General features: G+C 43.3%; 1 protein-coding gene across 1 annotated transcript in view; it reads left to right on the top strand.

Annotated features, from left to right (window-relative positions):
* The window catches only part of NUP188 (nucleoporin 188), a 29,157-nt gene extending 6,744 nt beyond the window's left edge, over nucleotides 1–22,413 (top strand). Inside the window, exons 10-44 of the mRNA XM_026860193.1 lie at nucleotides 149–263; nucleotides 788–988; nucleotides 1,673–1,762; nucleotides 2,254–2,319; nucleotides 2,851–2,970; nucleotides 3,447–3,573; nucleotides 3,694–3,849; nucleotides 4,197–4,323; nucleotides 4,952–5,039; nucleotides 5,124–5,200; nucleotides 5,365–5,479; nucleotides 5,820–5,940; nucleotides 6,171–6,237; nucleotides 6,660–6,788; nucleotides 7,991–8,124; nucleotides 8,523–8,629; nucleotides 9,426–9,632; nucleotides 10,310–10,479; nucleotides 10,780–10,849; nucleotides 11,478–11,545; nucleotides 12,161–12,356; nucleotides 12,879–12,956; nucleotides 13,300–13,385; nucleotides 13,823–13,968; nucleotides 15,131–15,312; nucleotides 15,686–15,886; nucleotides 16,565–16,657; nucleotides 16,851–17,009; nucleotides 17,770–17,907; nucleotides 18,313–18,387; nucleotides 19,128–19,337; nucleotides 20,417–20,548; nucleotides 20,687–20,757; nucleotides 21,203–21,332; nucleotides 21,548–22,413. Of these exons, the coding sequence (XP_026715994.1) occupies nucleotides 149–263; nucleotides 788–988; nucleotides 1,673–1,762; nucleotides 2,254–2,319; nucleotides 2,851–2,970; nucleotides 3,447–3,573; nucleotides 3,694–3,849; nucleotides 4,197–4,323; nucleotides 4,952–5,039; nucleotides 5,124–5,200; nucleotides 5,365–5,479; nucleotides 5,820–5,940; nucleotides 6,171–6,237; nucleotides 6,660–6,788; nucleotides 7,991–8,124; nucleotides 8,523–8,629; nucleotides 9,426–9,632; nucleotides 10,310–10,479; nucleotides 10,780–10,849; nucleotides 11,478–11,545; nucleotides 12,161–12,356; nucleotides 12,879–12,956; nucleotides 13,300–13,385; nucleotides 13,823–13,968; nucleotides 15,131–15,312; nucleotides 15,686–15,886; nucleotides 16,565–16,657; nucleotides 16,851–17,009; nucleotides 17,770–17,907; nucleotides 18,313–18,387; nucleotides 19,128–19,337; nucleotides 20,417–20,548; nucleotides 20,687–20,757; nucleotides 21,203–21,332; nucleotides 21,548–21,718 (4,423 nt within the window). The 3' untranslated portion in view covers nucleotides 21,719–22,413. The remainder of the gene's footprint in view (nucleotides 1–148; nucleotides 264–787; nucleotides 989–1,672; nucleotides 1,763–2,253; nucleotides 2,320–2,850; nucleotides 2,971–3,446; nucleotides 3,574–3,693; nucleotides 3,850–4,196; nucleotides 4,324–4,951; nucleotides 5,040–5,123; nucleotides 5,201–5,364; nucleotides 5,480–5,819; nucleotides 5,941–6,170; nucleotides 6,238–6,659; nucleotides 6,789–7,990; nucleotides 8,125–8,522; nucleotides 8,630–9,425; nucleotides 9,633–10,309; nucleotides 10,480–10,779; nucleotides 10,850–11,477; nucleotides 11,546–12,160; nucleotides 12,357–12,878; nucleotides 12,957–13,299; nucleotides 13,386–13,822; nucleotides 13,969–15,130; nucleotides 15,313–15,685; nucleotides 15,887–16,564; nucleotides 16,658–16,850; nucleotides 17,010–17,769; nucleotides 17,908–18,312; nucleotides 18,388–19,127; nucleotides 19,338–20,416; nucleotides 20,549–20,686; nucleotides 20,758–21,202; nucleotides 21,333–21,547) is intronic.
* Nucleotides 22,414–24,153: the final 1,740 nt, after the last annotated feature.

Here is a 24,153-nt window from a genome sequence, read left to right as displayed (position 1 = left end):
TTAATATAATTTTTTATTGCTTCAAAGAATGTCTGAATGAAAGCAAACTAAAGGTTATTTTTTGACCACTTGTAACTTTTTAAAAAAAACCAGAATTCTTAGATAAAGTTTTTGACCTACTTATTTTTATTATTTTTCCTGCCCGTAGCTACTTTAGTGCTCTTATTCTGGTGGAAGGCATGGAAATTGACTCCCTCCATGAGCGTGCTTTGGATGACAGGACAGAGGAGCACAAGTTGGCCAATAACGAGCGCATCCACCAGGTAAAGCACTGCCAGAGTGGCCCCTTGTCAGGCCTAACAATACAGAAGTTACTGTGATTATCCAGGCAGTGCTGTTTAAAGATTATGCCTGTAAGTTTCTGTTCCTTGGGTTTGTTGACCAAGTGTGGGAACTAGCATCCACGTAACATTCTGGGGTAAATGAGAATGAAATGAATCTCTCTCCCCCTTATATTTCCTTGGTGTTTCTGGGACTTTCTCTAAAGAAAGTTGTGTGCGAAGGAATGGGCATTGTGAAGTTTCCAGAAGGGAGTGAAACAAAAGATTGGTGGTGTCAGTGCTTTTAGGACAGAGAACATCTGAGGTTGGACCAACTATAAGTCTGTAAACCATGCAGAAAAACAAACTGAGGCTGCAAATGTATAATTTGGTCGGTTGCATGTTTGCAGTAATTATCTGCAAGGGAAAGGTGACTGGTAGCAAAAAGACACAATCAGATATATGCTTGCTGAATATGAACTTTCAGAAGTTCTCAGTTATTTTGCTTTTGTCTTGTCCTTGCACAGGAGATGGACAATCAGCTGCTGCAGTTAGGGGATGTCTCACATCATGCTCTGGTGCTTTTGGCTTGGGCTCTGCTCCGTCACACTGTAAACCCAGAGGAGTCAACAAACGTTATCAGGAGAATGGGCAGCACGGCTATCCAGCTGAATGTTTTCCAGTATCTGACAAAGCTGCTGAGATCGCTGAGCAGTGGGGGGAAGAATGTGAGTTTCTTGTAATTGTATATGTAAACTCTTGAAGGTTTTTAACTGCTACTGATGTAAAGGTATGATGGGAAGCAGATGATTTTAAACCAGCGTTCTTTCAAACTAAATCTGGTTTTAGGCAGAGTATGCAGTAAAGTGTGTTTTGTCATCTTGGCTTCCTTCAGTGAAGATCAAGTTGAAATGAAAGAGATTTTCATGCCCAAAGAATTAAAAAAAATGCTTTTGTAAGTTGAGAAACTACATCTCTTTTGATCAGAACAGGTTGCATTTGCTGATTTGCCTCCATAAGTGTACTTGCCATTGTGGATCTTGAGTATTAGATGATTTAACTCTGCGCTATTCTCTGTATATGTTTTCATTAGACAATGCCATGTAAAAGAATAAGCTACTTCATAGGCAGAAACCAGTGCAAACAAATCCTTTTGATTTCTATGAACAGTTAGTGCTTCTTTTTTTGATGTTTGGAGGCCTTTTCTAATGATAACGGTAGTGGCAAGATTGCTTATTTCAGTGAAATGTTTCATGTTCATGTTGAGCTTAACTAATGAGTCCTTCCTGTTTTGCTGCCCCTCTGCTGACTGCAGCAAGGATGTATGAAGAAGGCAGTTACTTGGTCTGTAAAGCAGACTGAGTACAGATACACTGTGTTCTATAATGGCCTTGTGTATCTTTTCTTTCCAGTGTACTGCCAGCACAGCCTGTATGTGTATTTATGGACTTCTCTCCTTTGTCCTGACATCACTGGAATTACATACATTGGGCAATCAGCAGGTGAGCATCCAAGATTCATTGCGTCTGTTACCTAATTTAAAATAACCTGTCATAACTGGTGCTAATTACTTTTTGTTAAATTTTAATCCTGCATTCGAGACTGCAAACTTTATGTGACTTAGATCTAAAAGAGTGATTTGCTGTTTTGTCTTACTGCATTTACACAGTGCAACCTTAGTAAACACCTCTGCAAGACTGATTATTAATGGAAGAGCATATCTTGCATTTGAAGTCCTATGGATTTGAAACTTAATTAATTGTTCACGTGTCATTTCCAAAGCAACAGAAATAATACATGCTCCATTTCTAAGTTTGAGAAGGTGTGTTGTGGGTTTGGCTGTGGTGGGTGTGTGTTTCTGTTCTGACTAGAGGAAATAGTTACATCTTGACTGGTAAACATGGAAACTTAGAAGTCCAAAGATGTGGCAGAACTTGGTTGGGATGAAATCCCCCTGTGTAAAGTAACTTCTTCATCCTCTCTTCCTTTGAAGGATATAATTGATGCTGCATGTGAAGTTCTGGCAGCTTCCAGCATTCCTCAGCTCTTCTGGAAGACGGTATGTTGGCAACTCCTTTGACCTGCCTTGCTTATAACTGAAACCTGGTAGAAGATCCCCTTGTAGGAAGGGAACAGACTGATTGTATTTAGTTAGTTTCTAGGCCATGGGCATGAGGAGCTAGTGTTCGTGTGTATCTGTCTTTGATTTACTTTTTGCCCTTTCCTGCCTTTTAGGTACAGCCTTGGCTTTACTCTTGAAGGATACTGGAACAAGTTTTAATATAGGTGATAGTTTAAACCAGGGCTGGGGTTGCAAGGATTGAACTAACTGCTGGCAAAAGCATCATGCTTATTTTTTTTATTGTCACAGAATTAGGATGATATGTAACGCATTATAGTCTTACTTCCTGCCTTATACTTGCACACTGCCTCATGCTTTAGTCTGTACAAGGACTGGAGTGATAACTTCTGTGCATGATTAATGTTAAATGTACAACTTAAAAAAGGAATTGCATCCTTGTGCTATACTGAGACCATTTTAGCATTTTCTTTTAGTAATAAGACATTTGTTTTCTGTTTCCACCAACAGGAACCTACTGCAGGTCTGGGTATTATCCTGGACAGTGTGTGTGGAATGTTCCCCCATCTTCTTACTCCTCTCCTCCAGCTGCTCCAAGCCCTTGTGTCTGATAAGTCTACAGCAAAAAAGGTACAGGATCACTCGTGGTGTTTAAGAGATGATTCATTTCAAGACAAGGATAACATGCAGTGTGATACTGCTGTGTGGCTCTTTGTTTCCATTATATGTGCTTATCTCAGCTGCAATGTTAGATAACAGACATTAAGCTCTTGTCAAAACCAGTGTACAAGGTCTCGTTTTTACTCTTGTGCTGTTGCAGGATACTGTTTTCTAGTTTTTAAAAAACTTTTAAACTCTAATGGCTGAAGATTAAGGTACCGCCTAGTCTTTCATGTTGTATTTTACTCGTAAGAAGTTTCTGTTTCATTAGATGAGACTTGTCTGGACATGTGGACTGTCTAACAATGTTTTGGTAGGACTGACATGTTAGAAGAATATTGTACACGTCAAGAAATCTTGCCTATACCTGAAAACGACCTGGTTTGATTAATTTTTAAGAAGACCTGGCTCTTTGGCTGTGTTGTTCAAGCTGTCTCTGTATGCAGGTATACAGTTTCCTGGATAAAATGTCCTTCTATATTGAACTGTACAAGCATAAACCTCCTGATGTGATCTCTCATGAAGATGGCACACTTTGGCGAAGACAGGCTCCAAAGCTCCTCTATCCTCTTGGTAAGAAAACAGCACTTAACCTTTTCATATTGAAATGCTTTGGGGAATTTAGTTCTTTATCTGGCTTCTAACTTGTGGGTAAATTTGTGACTTTTTTTCACTTGCTTCTTCAATCTTTAGGACTGGGTCAAACAAATCTGCGGATACCTCAGGGAACAGTGGGCCAAGTGATGCTGGATGATCGGGCTTATTTGGTACGATGGGAATATTCCTACAGCAGCTGGACACTGTTTACCTGTGAGATTGAGATGCTGCTCCATGTTGTATCGACAGCAGGTGAGATAGGCTTGGGAGTATGAAAGAGAATAAGTAATTGCTAATTGGTATCTGTTTGAGGTTATTAGTAGGATTGAACAGCTTGGAATACTTTTGAAAGAGCATGGAATACTTTCCCAGCAACATCATTTTTAAAATTACTAATACTGTAAAATTCACTGCTAAAAGCTAAGAGCATGTATTGAGATGAGATAAATTTTAGATAAGGGAGAAGTCAAGATAGATAAAATTTTTTTTGGTATGGAGAATGATCATGGGGATGTGTGGTAAGATTAACATACGTTGTTCCAGATTTGGTCACTGCTTAAGTATGACTTTACATTCTAGTGTTTGTTTTCTTTACCCAGATGTGATTCAGCATTGCCAGAGGGTCAAGCCCATAATTGATCTGGTTCATAAAGTCATCAGCACTGATGTATCGATAGCAGATTGCCTTCTGCCAATCACGTCGCGAATCTACATGCTCCTGCAGAGGTAAATCACTGACTGGCCTGAAGTCACTCACAGCAGAGGTACCTGAGAAGAGATAATGAGCTGAAAGGATGGCTAATTACTCATTTTGCCAAGAGCTTTGCAGAAGCACGGCTCAGTGCTTAAACTCCCCAAGACTGGTATTCAGTTCTCAAGACTGTTCTGGCTATACGCTGTTGAATGCTTTGATGCAGCAGAACAGCCCCTCTTCCACTTATTTCCTGAATATTGTGCAGTTTTATCCATTTAAAGGCATTTTCATTGGTAACTGTATTTACGTGAAAGGGGAGTAATACATATCATTAGAGCTGTAGCTTCCAGGTGTTAAAACAGTTGTACTTATTAACTCTCCTCTCAGTGTTAACTGCCTGGGAATTGATGTTCTGCTGCATAATTATTGTTTGCTGTGACAGTCTGCTGTCTTGTCAGCCTTGCCTCTTGCAGTAAATTGATCTGACTCAGGTGTGAGGGGGAGGTGGCAAGTCTAGACTGAAGATGCAGGCTCTGGTGTCTGTACTTACCTTTTATACTTGTGTATTTCAGTGAGAGAGAAGCCTCTTCGATTAAACAAACAGTATATAGGCTAGACCACAGGTGTCTGCATTTTATGCATACTATTTATCTTTTGTAGGCTAACAACTGTAATCTCTCCCCCTGTGGATGTTATTGCTTCTTGTGTCAACTGTCTGACAGTACTGGCTGCTCGAATGCCAGCCAAGGTGAGGAAATGACCTTCTGGGTTTGAGAGCTAGTGGACAGGTATGTGTGAATGAGAGGAAATATCTGTTGTCTTTCTCTTGCAGGTTTGGACTGACCTTCACCATACAGGGTTCTTACCATTTGTTGCCAATCCAGTGTCCAGTATGAATCACATGATTAGGTATTCATGATCCCTTCCCTCCTTGTTTTTGGTTTTGGGTTTTTTTGGCCTCACCTATTCTTAACATGTCATAAGAACTTTTTCCCAGTATGAAATCTATGTATCTGACGTCTCTCATTCATGTCAGAATCCTGCTCTAATAAACCCTCTTGCTAATTTCACAGTGCAGAGGGAATGAATGCTGGGGGCTATGGAAACCTCCTGATGAGCATAGAGCAGCCTCAGGGCGAATACAGTGTTACCATCTCCTTCCTGAACCTGGTAACAACTCTTGTCCGGGTGAGTGCTTCTGGAATGGTCTGCATGTGAATCAGCTGTTACAAAAGGAAAGTGAAATACAGCCGTGTCTGAGATCCATCTCCTGTGCAGCAGGTCTCTATGAGTAATCATTGGTTGACACTGCGCTACTGCTTGGGCTTTCTCTGTAGTCTTATTCTTAAAAAAAAAAAAAAAATTTTGATTCATCTGCTCTACAAAGGAATAGAAGTCACTCTATGAAATCTGTGCCACTGTGCTTGATAGTTTACTCACACTTTAAAGACATATGTCATATCTTCCTGAAAACAGTTTCTTGTCCTTTTAACCAGAAGGGGGACAATAACATTTCTGTTTCTCCTAGGGACAACTTGGTAGCACCCAGAGCCAAGGCCTTGTGCCCTGCATTGTGTTTGTCCTGAAGGAGATGTTACCAAATTACCACAAATGGCGTTATAACTCTCATGGAGTGAGAGAAAAAATCGGTAAGGATGTTGAAGGGGGAAGAAGAAGGAGGAGGGAGGGGATAAAAGGGATCACTTGTCTTCTCAGACAGTGTGTGTGAATTTTTCTATCATACCTTTACTAGCAGTCATTTGGCATTTGCTTTGTACGTCTACCAGTATTGCTAGATGCTGTGATTTTTTTGAAAATAGTAGGAACTAGGCAACAGATCTTCCCAAAAACTGAGTAGTGCATTTCATTTCTGTTTTAGGATGCCTAATTCTGCAGTTGATCCATGCTATACTGAATTTATGCCCTGAAATGGATCCTCGCAGTAGGTAAGACACGTGATGGATTGTGCTAGCCTGCTTACAGTGCAGGAGTTACTATGATTTTGTTTCAGTTTTTGAATGCAAGTGACTAGGAGTGAACTGGCATAGTTGTGTAGTGCTGGTTTCAGCTCTTTTCTGTGTTACTGAGTACAGGAAGGGTAGAAAAGATGAGGGATAGAGCCAACCACGTTGGTTTCTAGAATACCTGGTGAAGAAAGGGAAAACAGAAAATAGATTTCCTGGGACAGACTGACATCCATGTTCTTATTTGGTGTATTCACTATGAAGAAAGCAGAAGGGAGAATAAAGTAGCGTCAGTGGAGGTGTAGAAGTTAAGAGGTTACTTTGTGGTGGTTTTCTAAGTGCTACGTGGCAAAATACTGCAAGTGCTCCTAGTGATGAAGTCCTGTGTGGTTTGTGTCTCACAGCAATGCCCCCAGCCTGCAGTCCCTGTGCATCTTCAGCCTGGCCAACACCGAGGCAGGGCAAGCTGTCATTAACATCATGGGAATTGGTGTGGACACTATTGATATGGTAATGGCCTCCCAGCTTAGTAGGTGAGTGGTGTGGGGAACGAAGCAGATGATATTTGAAATGTAGCTTTGACTTGATTGCATTTAACGGGGGATCAGCGTAGCGGCTGGCCGTGGCAGCCTGCCTTGTACGCTCTGGAGGAACAAGCCGTGTTTGTTCCAGGTCTGTACATAGTCTTTGCTGTGCACTCCATTTCATGCAGTTGGTTTAGTTTTCTCTTTCTAAATGACATTTGGAGTATGCTGGTGGGTGTAAATGTGCTCAATTGTTTAATGTTTGCTAGCAGTTACATTTTTTTATAAAGAATTTACTTGAACTCAATTTTGTAAGATTGAATGACTGAATTAGAAGCAAGGGGATTAGAGCCAAGGTTAGAAGTTCTGTGTCTTCAGGTAATACCAGAGTTCAAGTCAAGCTATGCCCATGAATAAATTGTAATAAAGCTTGAGCTGTAATTTTGGAAGTGCTAGGGATGATCAGTTTATTCAGGATGGTTCTGAAGGCAGCTTGAACTACTCTGGAAGTACTGAAGGTACTTTCAGTGTTCAGTGCTTTAACTTCCTTGCATGCCTTTCTGAAAGCTTGAATCTTTTGCTTTAGCTGTGGTTGAATCTCCATCCTCTGTTCTCTTCTCCTGGCCAATTTATTTGACACATAGCCAGCCAAACTTGCTAGCATGTTGTTTCTGATAAAGTCTGTCATTTTCTTCTTCCAAAACAAGTCTGGAAGGGAATCCAGACTTGTTGAGGAGAAAGTGAGACCTATTTGAGAAGTCTTTTTGGCTTTAATGTCTCTCCAGAATGTTTATCTGATAAGGAAAATCTTAGGGAAAAAAACCAGACTTGGAGACAGTTTTATCTTCATCCAGTTTTGGTTCACTATAATTTTCTGTGAGATTGATTCTGTAAATGTTTCTTCCCTCTGTCTTAATACATTTTAAATCTCTGTATCCCAAAGAGGGAAAAAAAGTGACAGTAGGCTGTTGGGCTCTTTTTCTTTGGTTTGATGCTGAAAACTCAGGGCTAGGTAGACAGTGTTTTCTTGTGGATATGTGAGGGTTTGTATTTCAGCAGATTGTATGTGGTGACATGACAGTCTGAGTATAAATGCCTTATAACTCCCAATTGACAGAGTATAGAATTTTCTCTCTGAATGTTGTGCAAATAATAAATGTCAGTTGTCAACAAACATCATTACTTACTTTGGTTTCTTTTTGGAAACACAGTGATGAGTCACAAGGCCAAGGTCAACTGCTGATCCAAACAGTGAAGCTGGCATTCTCGGTTACCAATAATGTCATCCGGTTGAAGCCCCCCTCTAGTGTAGTATCTCCATTAGAACAGGCACTTACTCAGCACGGTATGTATTTCTCCATGGGGGAGCCTGGGTAGCTGTGCTTTTGTTATTGGCAAATAGTGTGTGTCTCATTACAAACAGTAGTTAAGATCTCAAGGTTCCAAGAAGTGGTTTCTAGTGATGGGAGAAGGCCTATTCTCCCTCTTCTAATACATTCTTCACCTTTGGGACAGCTTCTAAAGTATTAAGCAAACATGGCTTGTTGTTTGCTGCTTTGTAATAAATTAGGTGTAATTACAGAATGTAGTAAATCAGCTGCCGTTAGTACTTCTGGGTGGGCCAATGTCTTATTCTTTTGGGAGAGTGACCTGATTCTCACCTTCTGTTATGGAAATGATTATTTGGGAAATAGTAACATCTTATTGCGGTTTCTTCTCTGATTTTATTTGTGTTCTCTCCAGGTGCTCATGGAAACAACCTTATTGCGGTCTTGGCCAAATATATCTACCACAAGCATGACCCTGCACTTCCACGCCTGGCCATCCAGTTACTCAAACGACTGGCTACGGTAAGATGAGACTCCTTTGCCTCTCCCCTTGTGACTGATTCCACCACTGAAAGTCTTTAAAGATAATTTCTTCAGGCTTTTTTGTATCAGGGAGCTTAATGCAAGTCTGGTGAAGGCAATGTGGACCGAAAGCCGTAAGGTAGAGCACATTAAAAATCACATAAAGGGTCCTTTAGTTTTTTTAATGTCATCTTCTGCTGTTTCAGAAGTCGCTTAGGATCTCACTGAGAGGCTTCACATGAGTGGGGTGTTTTCTGCAAAGTATTTGCACCTCCAGTTGATCTCTTTCCGCTTTTTTCAGCAACTTTCCCGAGTCACACTCATAAATACAATTCCTACACCTTCTTCACTTAAACTTTACATCTTACTGAGAAGAGGAGCCTAAGTGTTTATTATGAGCTTTCAGCCTTGCCTTTTTGATTTACTCTTTTTAGCTACTGAACTCTTGAGAATGTATTTGCAGTTTTATTAAAGCATATAAATCCAGCTCTGAGTTTCTTTATTTGAAGAAACATTATGCCAAAACTGATTTTCTTTGTCCTTTCCAGTTTTGTCATAACCCTTGAGAAACAGGTGAGGGATAGAGCAGAATTGGCAAAGAGGAAAATTTGGATCATTTTGCAGGTTTCTTCCTGCTTAATGACAGCAACTTACTTTTGAGTTCCCTCACGTACATTCATAGATTCAATATCAGATATTTTGGAGTTTCCATTTAAAAGGCAAATCAACTTTTATACAGACAAGAAGCGTTCTGTAGTTTGGTTAGTTTTCTTCTGATGTTTCTGTCCTTTTGCAGGTTGCTCCCATGTCTGTTTACGCCTGCCTTGGCAGTGATGCTGCTGCCATCCGTGATGCCTTCCTCACCCGCCTGCAGAGCAAGATCGAGGACATGCGTATTAAGGTCATGATACTGGAGTTCCTCACAGTTGCAGTGGAGACACAACCTGGGCTCATTGAGCTGTTCCTGAACTTGGAAGTGAAGGATGGCAGTGATGGGTCAAAGGTAGAATAGCAGATACATGCCCAAACACTAGTCTTTTATTGTAGCATTCATAGCAGTCTTACGGCACTAGTCTCTAAAATTGATAGTTCTTACATGGAATCTGATGTGCTTAATGTAAAGATAAATGCAGCTTGTGCTTGCAGTGAATAGATGTGCTACTATCCTGTTCCACTTTTCCCTGTAACCAAAGAGAAGCTTTCTCCAGTATTTCAAGGCAGATAGTGAGTTAACGTAAGAACATCTACTGGGTCAGACCAGAGATTCCTGTGGCCTCTTCTCTTGACTCTGATGGTGGCCTCATCAGAGAGAGAGTTGAGATTGTTGAAGTAAGTGAGAGAGTTGAAGATTGAGATACAATAGCTACTATCGGTTTTCCAGAATACCCACTCTGGTGCTTTGCAGTTCAAGGTCTTCTTGGGTTGGGACCTTTTGAAGGCACTTGGTCTCATTAAGTCTTAGCTTAGCTCATTTTTTATTCCCCTAACAATATTTTTTTCCTCTCCTATGTTATGACTGCATTCCTTGTAGTCATATACAAAATATATGACAGCATCATGTACTCAAGAATTATTTCTCTTTGTATTGTTCAAGTTGAATCAAGCACATTCTGCTTTAATAGGTGCCTACATAGTGGTTCTGTGGCAACGTAACCTCTCTCGTATCTTTTTTTGCTTTAGGAATTCAGCTTAGGGGAGTGGAGTTGCCTCCAAGTAGTCTTAGAGCTGATAGACTCCAAACAACAGGACAGGTACTGGTGCCCTCCCCTCTTGCACCGGGCTGCCATTGCCTTCCTGCATGCTCTGTGGCAGGACCGTCGGGATAGCGCCATGCTAGTTCTGAGGACAAAGTGAGTTGTTGTTTTTCTACAATGCATTTTCTTTCCTGTTTTTCCAAAACACTTTTTCTTTGATGCATCAAGACTTTTTGGGGGACATTTGCATCTTAGTCATTTGAACTTAAGTCTCTCAGAAAAGAAGATGAGAAGCCCCTGTGGGCATGTTCAGAGGCAAATATATTTCTTAAAGATATACAAAGCTTGCATTTACCAAAACATATTTTCTATAAAGTTTGGAACAGTCAGAATGCTGCTAGGCATGTGGTGTGGGGGAGTTAACTGATTGATAGTACTTCTGTATGTATCTTTTAGGCCAAAGTTTTGGGAAAACTTAACCAATCCCCTCTTTGGGACCCTTCCTCCACCTTCAGAATCATCAGAGGTGAGTTACATCCAAACAAAATGAAGGTAGTTATGTACTTCTCAGACAAGGTTTCTAAGTTATGTATGTGGCTCTTCCCTCTGCTTGCAGTTTTCTAAAAAACAGGCAGGAGATGAAGTTTTCAGGCTTTGCAGAGACTCTACAGCCATAAAGTCTTTTGAAATTCTCTGCTTTTTATTCACATATGAAACAAAGGTAGATGTTACCTAGCATCTGTGGTAACACTCTTTGAAAGGCATGCTGTCTGTAGTGTATCCGTGCTGTACGTCATGTGCTGTTTGGCAGAAGAAACTTTTTTTTTGAGGCATAGCTCAGGCTGACTATTCTCACAGAGGAATCTATGAAGTTTTTGTTATTATTCCTTTCTGTGGGAGTTTTCCCCTTCATTATGAAAGTCCTGTGCTCTCACTGAGTGCCACTTTTGACACAGCATTCTTTCCTTATTATCATCAGTCTGTGGTCAAACAACATAACTATTGCTATTCTGGGAGAAAGAAGTCTCCTGCAAAACTGGATTATCAGCCACTGCAAGTGGGTGGGTAGGGATAAATCAGAATTCTGCTTACACTGCGGAGCTAGGTGCTCAGATTTTGCCTTTTTTTTTTTTTTTTTTTTCCTTCCTTTATAGCTCAGTGTCTTGGATACTTGTGCCTTAATCATGAAAATCATCTGTTTGGAGATCTACTATGTTGTCAAGTGAGTCTTTGCTAGTCTCTCCTTTATCCCTGTGCTTTTTAATTGTGTGTTAAATCTTGATAGACTATGCAGGCTTTGAGGGACAAAGTACATGTAATCCTGTGAAAATGTGGGAGGAACAGTGATTTATAAACAAATTACAAACACGCATTTGAGATTCTTGTAATCACCAATTGCAGAAAGAGGCGTTACAGTCTCTCTGCAGCCTGTAGGTGAAAACATTAGTATTTTCCTTGTATCCTGGAATGAGAATATACAGTATTTATTAAAGCTAATTGTAAACTAAGATAAGTACACCTACTGTAGTAGTTGCTGAATAACATTAGTAGTTTTCTCCCACTCATTTTATTTTCCCAAACGTAACTGTCCTTTAATATGGTGAAAAGTCAGGATTAACTAAAATCTCTGCTTAAAAGAAAAATCATAGATTTTCTTCAGGGATCATGTTTTTCCTTCACATTTGATGCAAAAAGTGGGATTCCCTGCACAGGTCTAATATGTGGAATAACCTTCACTTGCAAGCTGTGTCCTTGGCTTTCCTGCCTGAATCTCAGAAGAAGTATATTTTCTGACCAAAGAATAAATGAAGATAACTTCTCCTCTTGATTTGGTCAGGGGCTCACTGGATCAGTCCCTGAAAGACACGCTGAAGAATTTCTCCTCCAAAAAGCGCTTTGCCTATTGGTCAGAATATGTGAAGTTACTGGCATACCACGTGGCAGAGACAGAGGGTAGCAGCTGTGCCTCCATGACAGAATATCAAATGCTCATCTCAGCCTGGCGGATGCTGCTGATAATCTCTACTAGCCATGTAAGAGCTACCTCTCATCTTTTATGATAATCTGAAATTAACATTTTGAATAATACAGTATCAACCTCTTAGGGCCAGCTAAACTTTAATGAAGAATTCACTGGTTTTTCTTTCAATTTTAATATATATATGCTCACAACACAATTTGGCATGAGCATGGTACAAGAGGTTAGAGTAGGTGGTGTTTTGCTGTTTGACCAAAATGAGCATACTGGCTGTCTGAGCAGAGGAGAGAGGTAGTAAATAATTTTTATAGCGATTCTAAGTAATTCTGTAATCCTGAAGAGATTTTTGCTGAGTCAAGTGAGTCAGGGATGCACCATTAGGGAAGTTAGTCATTGCTGTCTTCTTGTCAACTATTAATGTAATACTTCAGTGATTTCTGTAAAACCACATCATTCAGCAGCTGTGAAATTTGGCAAATTCTTAAAGCAACAAATTAAAACAGTAGACTGATGTTAGACTGCTAAGAAGGTACATCTTTTGTTGTGCTTGATTGATCTCTGTATTTGTGGTTCTTAGGCAGATATAATGCATCTGACTGATCCTGCAGTTCATCAGCAGTTGTTTCTGGATGTGCTAAATGGGACCAAGGTTTTGGTAGGTGGTGCTTCCTGTCAGTTCTTTTAATTTCCCAATTGCTCATCATCCTTGTCCTGTGGGAGTTCTGTTTCTGCAGCTGCTTGCCATCATAGGTTTTTTTAGATCCTGTGAAATTGCACTGAAACAAATTCTCTCTTCCTAAATTGATGAGCTTCTTACAAATCTGGATTTTTGTGTGTGTCATTCTTGTCATCACTGAGTGACCCTGAGCGGGTTCCCTCGATGCTGGTAGCTGCTGAGGAACAAACCTGGTCATTTGGTGGTGGTGCCTGGGCTGAGAATTTCTTAAATATTCTTCCATGTCACTACTGCATCTGTAACTTGCAGTGTTTCTTCTTAGCTCCTAGTTCCCATGTCAGTGTCCTGTCTGCAGCTGGGGTCGATGCTATGTACCCTTCTTCTCATCCTGCTCAAACAGTGGAAGAGGTAGGTATTTTGTTTGGATAACTACTAGTCCCTGCTAAATATAAAAACTTGGGAGATTATGTTTAAGTGTTTTGCTCTAATGAGATTCCCTTAGTGATTTGGGGAGGAAACTGAAACTTTTATCATAGAATTCTCTTTTGGGGTGTCAAATGTCTGTCGGCTGTTGCTGAAATCTCTTGTAGCAATGCAAGAGATGTTTGGTTTCCTGCTTGCTGGTGAAAAGTGTATCAAAAAAGCTTTTGTGATAGTCAGTCCTGCATTCTCACTGTACTGTGGAATGTCTTTAGCGAGATCCATGTGGTGACTTAAACTTTACTTGGAAGAAATGCTTTTATTTGTGCGGGTCGTAAGTTATATGATCCTCACAGCTCAGTCAAGCCAATATAGTTATTGAGGGATCTTGTCTAATCTGAAGAGCTCTCCCTTTTTGTTGTCAGCGAGTTGGGTTCAGTGGATAAAATCATAAACTCCTTGACGCAGATTCTGGAGGGAGTACTACAGGCAGATCAGCAGATGATGGAGAAAACCAAAGCCAAAGTGTTCTCAGCTCTTATCACTGTTCTGCAAATGAAGGAGATGAAAGGTGAGGTGGTGCATGTACAAGTGTCAAGAGCAGGGCTGCCATGGCTGAATACACCCTAATGCTCTAGTGTTCCCAAGATAAAAATGCATATGGTGTTAGTAGTAGTACAGGATGCTGGATATAGTCACCAACCTCTGGGACTTCTTCACCTTTTTCTTGTTTTAGCTAGTTTTGAAAACAGATGAGGTTTATCATTCACAGTATGTGTATGTCTTCTTTTCTTTTCTCCTTCCCCAACAATAACCTCTGTCTTTGATTGATTTGATAGACACAAGATAGGGTTCCCAGCTGTTTTTGAAAATAGCCCAGCAGGTGTGGGAGGGATCCCTAGTAATGCCATTTCACGTAGAGCTTAGCTTCTGACATGAATTTTTAGTTAGGATAAAAAAAAGACCCAAACACAAGGAAGTCTTCTGGGGGTACATTTTGTTACAAACCAGAACAACTAGACCGGTCCTTACTCCTGTCACTTGTGGGGCATCTTACATTGCAGTAGCATGCAAAGACCCTCAGTGGAATCTGGCAGTATTTCTCTGTACAGCACATACAGAGGCAGCTGTGGTGTTGTGAAGTGTATCAGCTTATCTTTCTGTGTATTCCTCGTCCCACTGCTTGGGCTCTGCAAGCCCATATATTTTGGAAAATAAATAGAAAGTGAAGGGTTGGGTTGTTTTTAAAGGTTTTTCTTCACTGCTGAATTTGAGTTTCCAGTCATGCTGGTAAAAGGTGGTGCAATTTATTATAATGGTTTTTGATAAGAACGTAGTGTTTGTATGGACTCACAGAACACAGACTCACCCATTTTGCATGGGCCAGTACCAGCAGTCTGGAGAAATGGGTAGGAAATACTGTAGTGGACAGTTATGGAATAATCTGTCCATAGTAGTGCTTGATTTGTGCTTTGAGAGGTTGTGAGTTTATACAACTTGGTAAAACGACATGTTTTTGTTATCCAGATGACCATCTAATCCCTTATTATATTTTTCTAGACTTAATCATTTACCTTAGTCACAGTTTCTCACATTCTGTTTTGTAGGTTTTGAGATGAAAATAGAGTAAATATTAACTCCAAGAAATGTGGCCCTGTGATGTTATCAGCTCAACTGGAAACCTAAGTACAAGGATTGTGTGTTAACTGTTGTCTGTTCTGTGTGTATCACAGTGAATGAGATCCCACAGTACTCCCAGCTGGTGCTGAGTGTGTGTGAAACACTCCAAGATGAGGTCATTGCGCTCTTTGATCAGACTCGACACAGCCTGACCTTGGGAGATGCTACAGATGACAAGGACAGCATGGAAACAGATGATGCCTCCCGAGTTAAACACAAAGACCAGCGAGATGGGGTAAAAGACCTGTTCATCTGCTTTGCAGCCATGCTTCTTCTCTCAAGACAAAAGATCTATGGATGTTTGGAACAACTTTCCCTTGCAGCCTGCTGCCTTCAAAGGAAATTTTGACAGTTTCTGTTTCCGAATTACTCCGTGTCTCTTCGGCACACATCAGTCAGAAATTGGTTGTTGCTGTCTCTCAGATCTGTCCTAAAAAACGTTGTCAGGATTGCTAATACAGCCAGCGAGCGTGCGGAGTGTAATGTGAGGGATACCTGGTGCCTTCATTTATGATTCTGAGAATGATTGAACTTTAGTAAATGTTCTAAAGATTTTCTTGGTACTCGTGTCAAGCCTATACCTCGTTCTCCTTTCCTTGTCACTGCAGGTGTGTGTTCTGGGTCTGCATCTGGCTAAAGAGCTCTGTGAAGTTGATGAAGATGGAGACTACTGGCTGCAGATTACTAGGAAAGTCCCTGTGCTTCCTACTATCTTTACTGCTCTGGAGATCAGCCTGAGAGTTAAACAAAACCTTCACTTCACAGAGGCCTCATTACATTTACTGCTGACCTTAGCAAGGACTCAACAGGTGAGACATGCAGAGAAATGAGAGCATATAGTTATACATTTTTAATAGGAACCGTATATCTCATTATTCTGTCTGCGATGCAGCTGAACAATGATCTGTAGATAAAGGGGTTTTTTTAGAGGCTGGCAAGCAGTAGGTCCTGTATGTACTCCTGCTTAGTTTGCCTTGTTCTTCTTGATAATGGGATGTCTCGGATGGAAAAGCTGAGCCAGCCAGAGTAGATGTGTAATTCAGAGCGGGCACTTTCACTGAATGTGTTCTTCTGCAATGCAAATTATCCCCCCTCTAGTTAAAACAGCATTAAGTGTTGGAACCTGCTTTCTCATTAGTTGCAATAAAGTGTCATTTATCTATTAAAAATTCAACTTGTGTGGGGCTTTAGGTGAAAGCAAGGTCATTCCCAAGCCAGCCCTTTTCAAAGATTATCTATGCACCAAACTAGGTGATACCAAAATGAAATTCATAGTGCAGTTATGCAGGTTAGATGTTACTGGAAGAACAGCGTTGCTTTTCTTGATACTGAATTTTTAGCAACATGGAAGTGTGTGTAGATGAAAGTTCTCTAAAAGGGTGGTGACAGTGCAGAGGACAGAAATATCTAATGCAAAATAAGTCTCTTTAGTCTCAGAGAGCAGACGCACATGCAGATTTTAACGATGTTGGCTCTGTGCCTCGCAGGGAGCAGCAGCAGTGGCCGGAGCTGGTGTCACGCAGAGTGTCTGCCTGCCCCTCCTCAGCGTGTACCAGCTCAGCACTAACGGAGCCATTCAGGTGGGTGCTCCCTCCTCTCCCGTGGGAGGGTGCCCGGAGACCTTGCCCTGCCCTGCCCTGCCTTGCAGGCTGTGGTTGGAGCAGCCACCCCTACAGACTGGTGGCTTCTAGAATGCTGTGGAGGGTTTGTGGCGTGTGCCACGCTGGGCAGCAGTGGCAATAAGTCATTCGTTTTTGTATCTGATTTCTTCAGACATCCGCTTCCTCTCGAAAGTCTCTGGATGTCCCCTCTTGGCCTGGGGTCTATCGTCTCTCCATGTCGCTGATGGAACGCCTTCTTAAAACACTTAGATACAACTTCCTGACAGAAGCACTGGACTTTGTGGGGGTCCATCAAGAGAGGATTCTTCAGGTGTGTCACATACTTCCTTTGTGATGGTTTGCTTGGCTTCTGTGTTGTGGGAGCAGCGGAAACATGTCAAAGTGCAGAAGCTTTGACAAGAGGCTCCTGCCTCAGAAAGATTCACAGTGGAAATAATTCAAGAGTGGCGGAAGGAGGACAGAATACACAAGCCATGTGGTCAGGCAGGGATGATTGTTATGACACTTATTAGAGCTGGGCAGTCACCATCTGTTCATCCTGTTCACTCCTGGGGTTATAACTTTGCTACAGGTGTTTAATGTGCTTATTCAACACAGTAGCAAAAGTGAGAGTTTGACAGGAACTTTGTGGCTGGCTGTTCCGGAAAGGAAAGTATGAGAGCTGTTCTTGGGGGTGGCTTCAGCTCAGCCTTGCTCAGGTAATGAAAATTCTGTGGTCAGGGTTCAGTCACCACTGGGGTCAGCAAGCTCTCAAGTCCTGCAGTACTGAAATACTTGTACTGGCTGGATTGTGTCAGTGCAGATGTGCTGAAGGGTCCTGTTTGTACGTAGGTGCTGAATTACCTGTTGAGGAGCCTGCTCCCCAGCTGCCTGCTCGTGTGGCAGCACGGTTCACAAAATGCGCTGACCTCTGACTAGGAATATAAAGTGCTGTGTGGCTGTGTTCATGAATGGATTTTCTGTCCCTAAGGGCAGGTCCTCTGCATCTTCAACTTTTTCTTCTAGGGAAGGAAATGGGCTTTTTATGATTTAACTGTCCTTGTGCTGATTTACTTCCCTTTCCTTTCCAGTGTCTGAATGCAGTACGGACAGTACAGAGCTTGGCCTGTCTAGAAGAGGCTGATCACACCGTTGGCTTCATTCTTCAGCTCTCAAATTTCACAAAGGAGTGGCATTTCCACCTGCCACAGCTTATGAGGGACATACAGGTAGGAATCAGGATATTGCTGTAGATAATACATTGACTTGGGCCACAGGGATTTGGATGTGTTAAGAGAAAATGGCACTATATTACCTTTCTATTACTGCTCTTTTAATAGGAACTGCTGTTGAGGTCGTTTAAATGTCTGATTGGTCAGTACCTTGTCTGAATTGAGTGATGAAAGATAACTATTGGGAACAGAGATGATAGTTTGGAGTTCAGTTTGGGGAATTCAACATCTTACTCTCAGTTCTCACTGCCAGGTGACTCCAAGAAAGTACTGAGAAATCAAGAGACTGCACTGATCCTTTATGATCACAGTTCTAACTGAATTTTCTAGCTTCCACCGATGGCAGTGAATAGATGGGTTTTGAGTTTTTAAGAGATTTCTCCCTTGCCTTATTTATTTCAGGTGAACCTGTGTTACCTGTGTCAGGCCTGTACCTCCCTCCTGCACAGCCGCAAAATGCTCCAGCACTACCTGCAGGTGAGGAGGGTGGGGACTGCACGCCGAGCTGCCAGTTAGGAGTGTTGCATGCCCGTGCTCTTTGCTAAAAGGCAAATACTATTCAATCTCCAGGCTCCTGGATATTGAATTGATTGTCAGTAATCCTAGTGGTGATTAGTGACAATCGTCGATAGTTAGGATTCGCATTTCTCCACAGCAAAAAAAAGGTTTAAAGAGTAGTCTGGACTCTTAAGAACTCTGGGCTGTGTAGAGCCAGTCCTAGAAAAACAGCAGCCTGTGTTTGAACGGTGCTGTTGTGATTTTATAGCTGCCTATGCTGCAGCTAGAAGGCTGCACCACTGTAGTACTCTGTAGTGCCATTCATTAAGCCACTTTTGACCTGGTGTCCTTGATCTGATTTAATTTGTTTGAGAGCGTGCTCTTGTTCTTGGGGAATCCTTAGATTCATGAAGTGGAGACGATGCATTGCCACTGATGTGTTACTTCAGCATGGCTAAGGCTTGGTGTGTTGATTAGAGATTCTTCTTACGGAATGTGGAATCTAAACAGCCTCTGCAGCTGCCTCCCTGCAATGCAGTGCCTCCCCCGATGCACACTAAGTGTAGATTCTCATGCTTCTAGCAGGTGACAGACTTTGGGTGCCTTATTTCCTTGTTCCTTTTGTTCATAGCATAATTTTTTTTCCCCTCAAAATACCCATCTCAGTGCAAAATAATCATATCCATATTCAAGACTTTTTTTTTTTCCTTTCTCCACAGACAAAAAATGGTGATTCCCTTCCATCAAGCGTGACTCCACGAGTGCAGCGTAATCCCCAAGCCTCCTCCAAACATCCCAGTCCTGAGTCAGAGGCAGCAGAGCAGAAAGCACTGCTTACGGTGCAGTACAGCCTCTTGAAAATCCTCAGCAAATCTCTTGCTGCACTGCGCCATTTCACCCCTGATGTCTGCCAGATCCTTCTTGATCAGGTAGAGAAAGAGGAGGGATGCTGCTCCTTGAAGGGGTGCTTTCCAGCATTTCGGGTGATGTTCTGGGTCTGTGTAGGGAGGCACAGTCTGTCCTGCTTGAGATGATGACCCTGCCATGCCTCTGCCTGCTGTCCTGCTGCACAAGGCAGGAAGGCAAGACACAAGGAGCTCCCCTTAGGCACTCATCGCTGTGGGAGGAAGGCTTGGCTGAGCTGTTGTGTGATCTGCACAGCACTGTACCTATAACCTTCCTGGAGCAGTCTAATAACCCAGCTAGGGTTGTGAACTACCTGAAAAGAGGTTGCAGAGAGGTGGGGATGAGTCTCTTGAACCAAGTAACAAACGCCAGGACAAGAGGGAATGGCCTCAAGCTGCCCAGGGCAGGGTCAGGCTGGCTCTGAGGAAGGATTTCTGTGCAGAAGGGGCTGTTGGGCGTTGGAATGGGCTGCCCAGGGCAGGGAGGGAGTCCCCATCCCTGGAGGGGTTGAAGAGTCGGGCTGAGCCAGCGCTGAGGGATCTGGTGGGGTTGGGAATGGTCAGGGTGAGGCTCATGGTTGGACTGGAGGAGCTCCAAGGGCCTTTCCAGCCGAGATGATTCTGTGATTCTGTGCTCTGGATGCCACTCTTCAGAAGAGACATCCTCTTTTCCCTCCTGTGTTGGTGTGATGTAGTGGCTGGTCTCCAAGTGCAGAAAAGGAGGGTTTAACCCTTGTTTCTGGCAGTGTCCTGCTGCTAACTTTTGGGTAGTTAACTTCCTTTTCCTGTGCCTCATATGCCTGGGTGTTTGAAAACAATCTGGAAACAGTTATTACTTTAGTTTGCCACTTGGTGGCAAGCTGTATGGCTTGGGAGCTGGAGAAGGTTCCTTCATGTGAGGAATCTCATGTGGTCTGAGTGTGCAGTGCTGTACAGAACGCTCTCCACTGCTCCATCTGTGTACCAGAGATTTGGGAAATGATCTCATGCTTCTAGTTCTCCATACAAAAAGTGTGATACAGGGACTAGGCATCCCTGTTACTATGACAATGGCATACTCATGGCCTCAGAGGTCACTCACTCCTCTTTCCGTTTCTCCACAGTCGCTGGACCTTGCCGAGTACAACGTGCTCTTTGTTTTGAGTTTCACCACACCAGCCTTTGATTCAGACGTCGCACCTTCCTTTGGGACCCTCCTTGCCACAGTCAACGTGGCCCTTAACATGTTGGGAGAGGTACTAGCCACTTCTCTGTTTGGGAGAGCACAGCAGTTGCAGTGATCTCAGAGCACTCATTCAACTGATATTTTGAAGAGTAGGAGTATTTCCTTGTTTGTATCTACTGTCTCTAATGCCTGTCTTTTCCCCTCTCAGCTGGATAAGAAGAAGGAACCTTTCCCTCAGGCTGCAGGGCTGAATGTGCAAGAGGGAACCAAAACCCTCAAGTAAGTTTGTAGCTTTTTGATTTAGTCCTGGCCGAGGAGCAGAACCAAATGCTCCTCGGATCAGAACTGAGGTTTGCAGGCATTCATGTAGCTTCAGAACTGCTCCCACTGAATCCAGGGAGTTCAGATAGTCCATCAGTTCTCCAAAGCAAGCAGGGATTTTTTGGGGGGAGGGTGTATGAAACCATCCCATCCTAAGATGCAGTGTAGAGAGTTGTTTGACACTTGTTTATCAGTACATTTAAATCAGACTCCCCTAATGGCCAACAGGAGTGTCTGCTGTGCAGACCATAGCTTTTGAGTATTGCTGCTTGAGCAGAAAGAGAACTGTAGCAGCGTTTCCTCTTATGTACCGTGTGTGTGACATCTCTCTAAGAGTATCTGACCTTGAAACTAGAGTGTGCTGACCTTTTTGGCTCCTGCTGATGTGTGTTTCTTTGCACAGGTCTCTGCTCATGTTTACAATGGAGAACTGTTTCTACCTGCTCATCTCCCAGGCCGTTCGGTACTTGAGAGACCCAGCTGTGCACCCCCGTGATAAGCAGCGGATGAAACAGGAGCTCAGCTCTGAGCTGGTAAGCAGCTTGTACCATCCTTTCTCGCTGTAAATGTGTCTTGTGGGAGAAGGTCATTTGCCTTTGGCTGCCCATAGAGCCCATTCCCCAGCATGAATCAACAGCCATGGGCTGCAGGTACCGGCGCCCGTTCCTCTGCCACCGGCGCCTTGTGTGGGGAGGGAGAGGGGCACGTGTTTGAAAGAAGCTCACCCGTTACCTGCCCCCCATTGCAGAGTACACTGCTCTCCAGCCTGTCTCGTTACTTCCGCCGTGGTGGCCCCTCTTCACCTGCCAGCGGGGTTCTTCCCTCTCCCCAAGGAAAGTTGGCCTCCAAGCTGGGTCCCGAGGGGCAGGAGCCTTTGTTTCAGCTCGTGCAGGCCTTTGTCCGGCACGTGCAGAGATAGATCCTGTCCTGCCCCTGCCTCCCTCTTCACGACGTGCACCAGAACGACTCACGTCCACCGCAGAAGGCATCACCTTTGGCAGAGCTCGCAACAAGGACTGGGAAAGGGAGGGAGGCCTGGGGTGGGCAGTGGTGTGAACCCACCTCAGAGCAGCAGCGAGATCCCGTTGAACTCGTGCAACCCAGTAGCAGAGGGAATGTAAGGAAAGGTGAGAGCGGCTCCTCGGCGACCAGCCCGCGGGCACAGCCCACCTGCTCCATCTGCCAGAGCATCCTGGCTGGGTACAAGTGCTCAACAGTCAAAACCTTTATTTTTATAGCTTGTACCTCAGCTGGGGAAGCTGTGGCTGGATGGAGAGAGGAGACAAAACTTTCCACTGGGCATTAACTCTGCTCTTAACACAAGGTGCAATCTGCCTCTCCCTCGCAGTCAGAGTCCAGTTAAGGCACAACCAAGGGATCAGCCAGCAATTCAGAGACCATCTTTCTACTGCTATTTTTGTACTGAATGGTTCCAGGCAAGATGGTGTATGTGTGCTCACGCCTTCCCTTCACCCTGCAGTCTGTGTGTTGTGTGTGTTTCTGAAGAGCAAGGCCTCACTCAAGGTTTTTAAGTCAAAGTTCCATTGCTCCAGTCTTGCAGTTTTTTGTAACTGTGCCCTATTTATACTGATATTAAAACCTTTATAGACAGCAGCTGAATTCGTGGTTTTGTATTGGATGTAGCAGCCTGCAGCACCAATTCTGCATCTTCTGAAGTCCCAGCTGGCAGTGGCGGGAGCTGTGGCTTGGGAGTGACAATCTAGATACCGTTTGAGGCGATGATCATCAAAGCCGATTCCCTCGGCTTTCCCACACCCACTCCCTTTCTTACTCTCACGATGGGGAACTCGTAGGAGGTTTCCTCAGGAATGACTCTTCTGCACACGATGGTGTGGCCCACGTGCATGGATTACTCTCTGCACAGGTCCAAGCTGCTGCTCTGCCTGTTGCACCAGCAGGGGAGGGCGTGGGTTGAAGCTGGAAGACAGACGGTGTCTACAGTGAAGCTGCATCGTGATGTTGTAGCTCTCAAGTAGATGAACAAACTCTTTAAGGCTCTTAAGGCTCAATGTGTGATGGAGACAGTAAGAGAAGGTCAGACACTATTGCTTAAAATAAAGCCTGAAATCTAGACAGACACTTCTAAGGTAAGAAATCAAATTTCAGTGTAGCTGTGAGCTGGTAACCTGCCAAATCTTTCCTAGAGACACTTGATTGTTGTACTAATCAGAACCTTTTTAATCTCGCTGGTTTTAAGAGACTAGAGCGAGAAAATTAGATTATCTTGCTTTGAGGGTTTGTTTTTGTTTTTTTTTTTCCTTGTAAGCTTAGTTGCTGGTGATATTCTAGCACACTTGTTTGATCTGGTTTTACTTGCCCTGGAGGCTTGGGAGAGATCTGAACTGGCTGGAGCAAAGTGGTCTTAAAGTAGAAGGCAGAGGGACTTTGATTACCTTCCAAAACCAGCTGAGCTGCTCTGACAGAAGGGAGGTAGTGTGCCAGTCCTAAGCCCGGTCTGTAACCATTAACGCTTTCTGCCACAGGGGAGCTGTGAACAGGGAGATTTGAAGGTGAAGAACCGTGCAGAGAAGACAGCAAATTGGTGCCAGGTAGCTACGGGGAGCAGGAGTAAAGCCAGAGTGCAGCACATCTGAGCAAGTTCAGCAGTGCTTAGGGCTGTTAGCTGATAGCTCGGGTAGGTATCTTTCCCTTTGTTACAGCTTTAGAAGTTAACACATGGTGCTAATCGCTTTATTAGTGTTCAACAAGAATGGACAGAATGAGAATTGAGGGAGAAGCGATACATTCTTTTAGATATTTACTTAAGCACTAGAGTGAGAGTTTATGGTGCTAGGCCGGAGTCCTTGGTGCCAGGTAGCAAGGAACAGTGGATGCTGCTGGTGACATCTGTGCTTCAGAGTTACAGCTTCACTTTAGACAGCAGCATTTCAGCCCTCAAGTGTACCTTTACCTGCCCCTCGGCCCCAGAGAGGTGTGGAACAGCCTTCGGCCAAGACACCTGCAGATAAGCAGCAGGAGAGTGTCATCTCTGCAGAGAGCCAGTCTGAGATGGCAAGAGATTTTGCATGTGCTCTTTTCTAACACAGGGAGGGGAGTGCTGCTGCTAGAAAGGCAGGAACAGACTTTCTTCTGGCTGTTCAGAGGGAGGAGACACCATTTTCTGCATCATTAAGCTGTTGCTGTTTTTGCTAAAGCTGCTCTTCCTCTTTCTTTAATGCACCAGGGAGAGGAATAACAGGGAAACCAGGATGTCACTGGCCTGAGGGAAAGGTATACATCCCAGATGCTGGAATGGAAACGGCCAGGGGTAAATCTATAAAAGGGTATAACTAGTAGTGGTAATCATGGCACTTGTAAAACTAACTAAAACAG

This window comes from Athene cunicularia (assembly GCF_003259725.1).
Source record: "Athene cunicularia isolate RWA chromosome 17 unlocalized genomic scaffold, athCun1 chr17_part1, whole genome shotgun sequence".
Taxonomy (NCBI): Eukaryota; Metazoa; Chordata; class Aves; order Strigiformes; family Strigidae; genus Athene; species Athene cunicularia.
The sequence above is the reverse complement of the archived record's forward strand: the minus strand, read 5'-3'. Positions and strand labels throughout refer to the sequence as shown.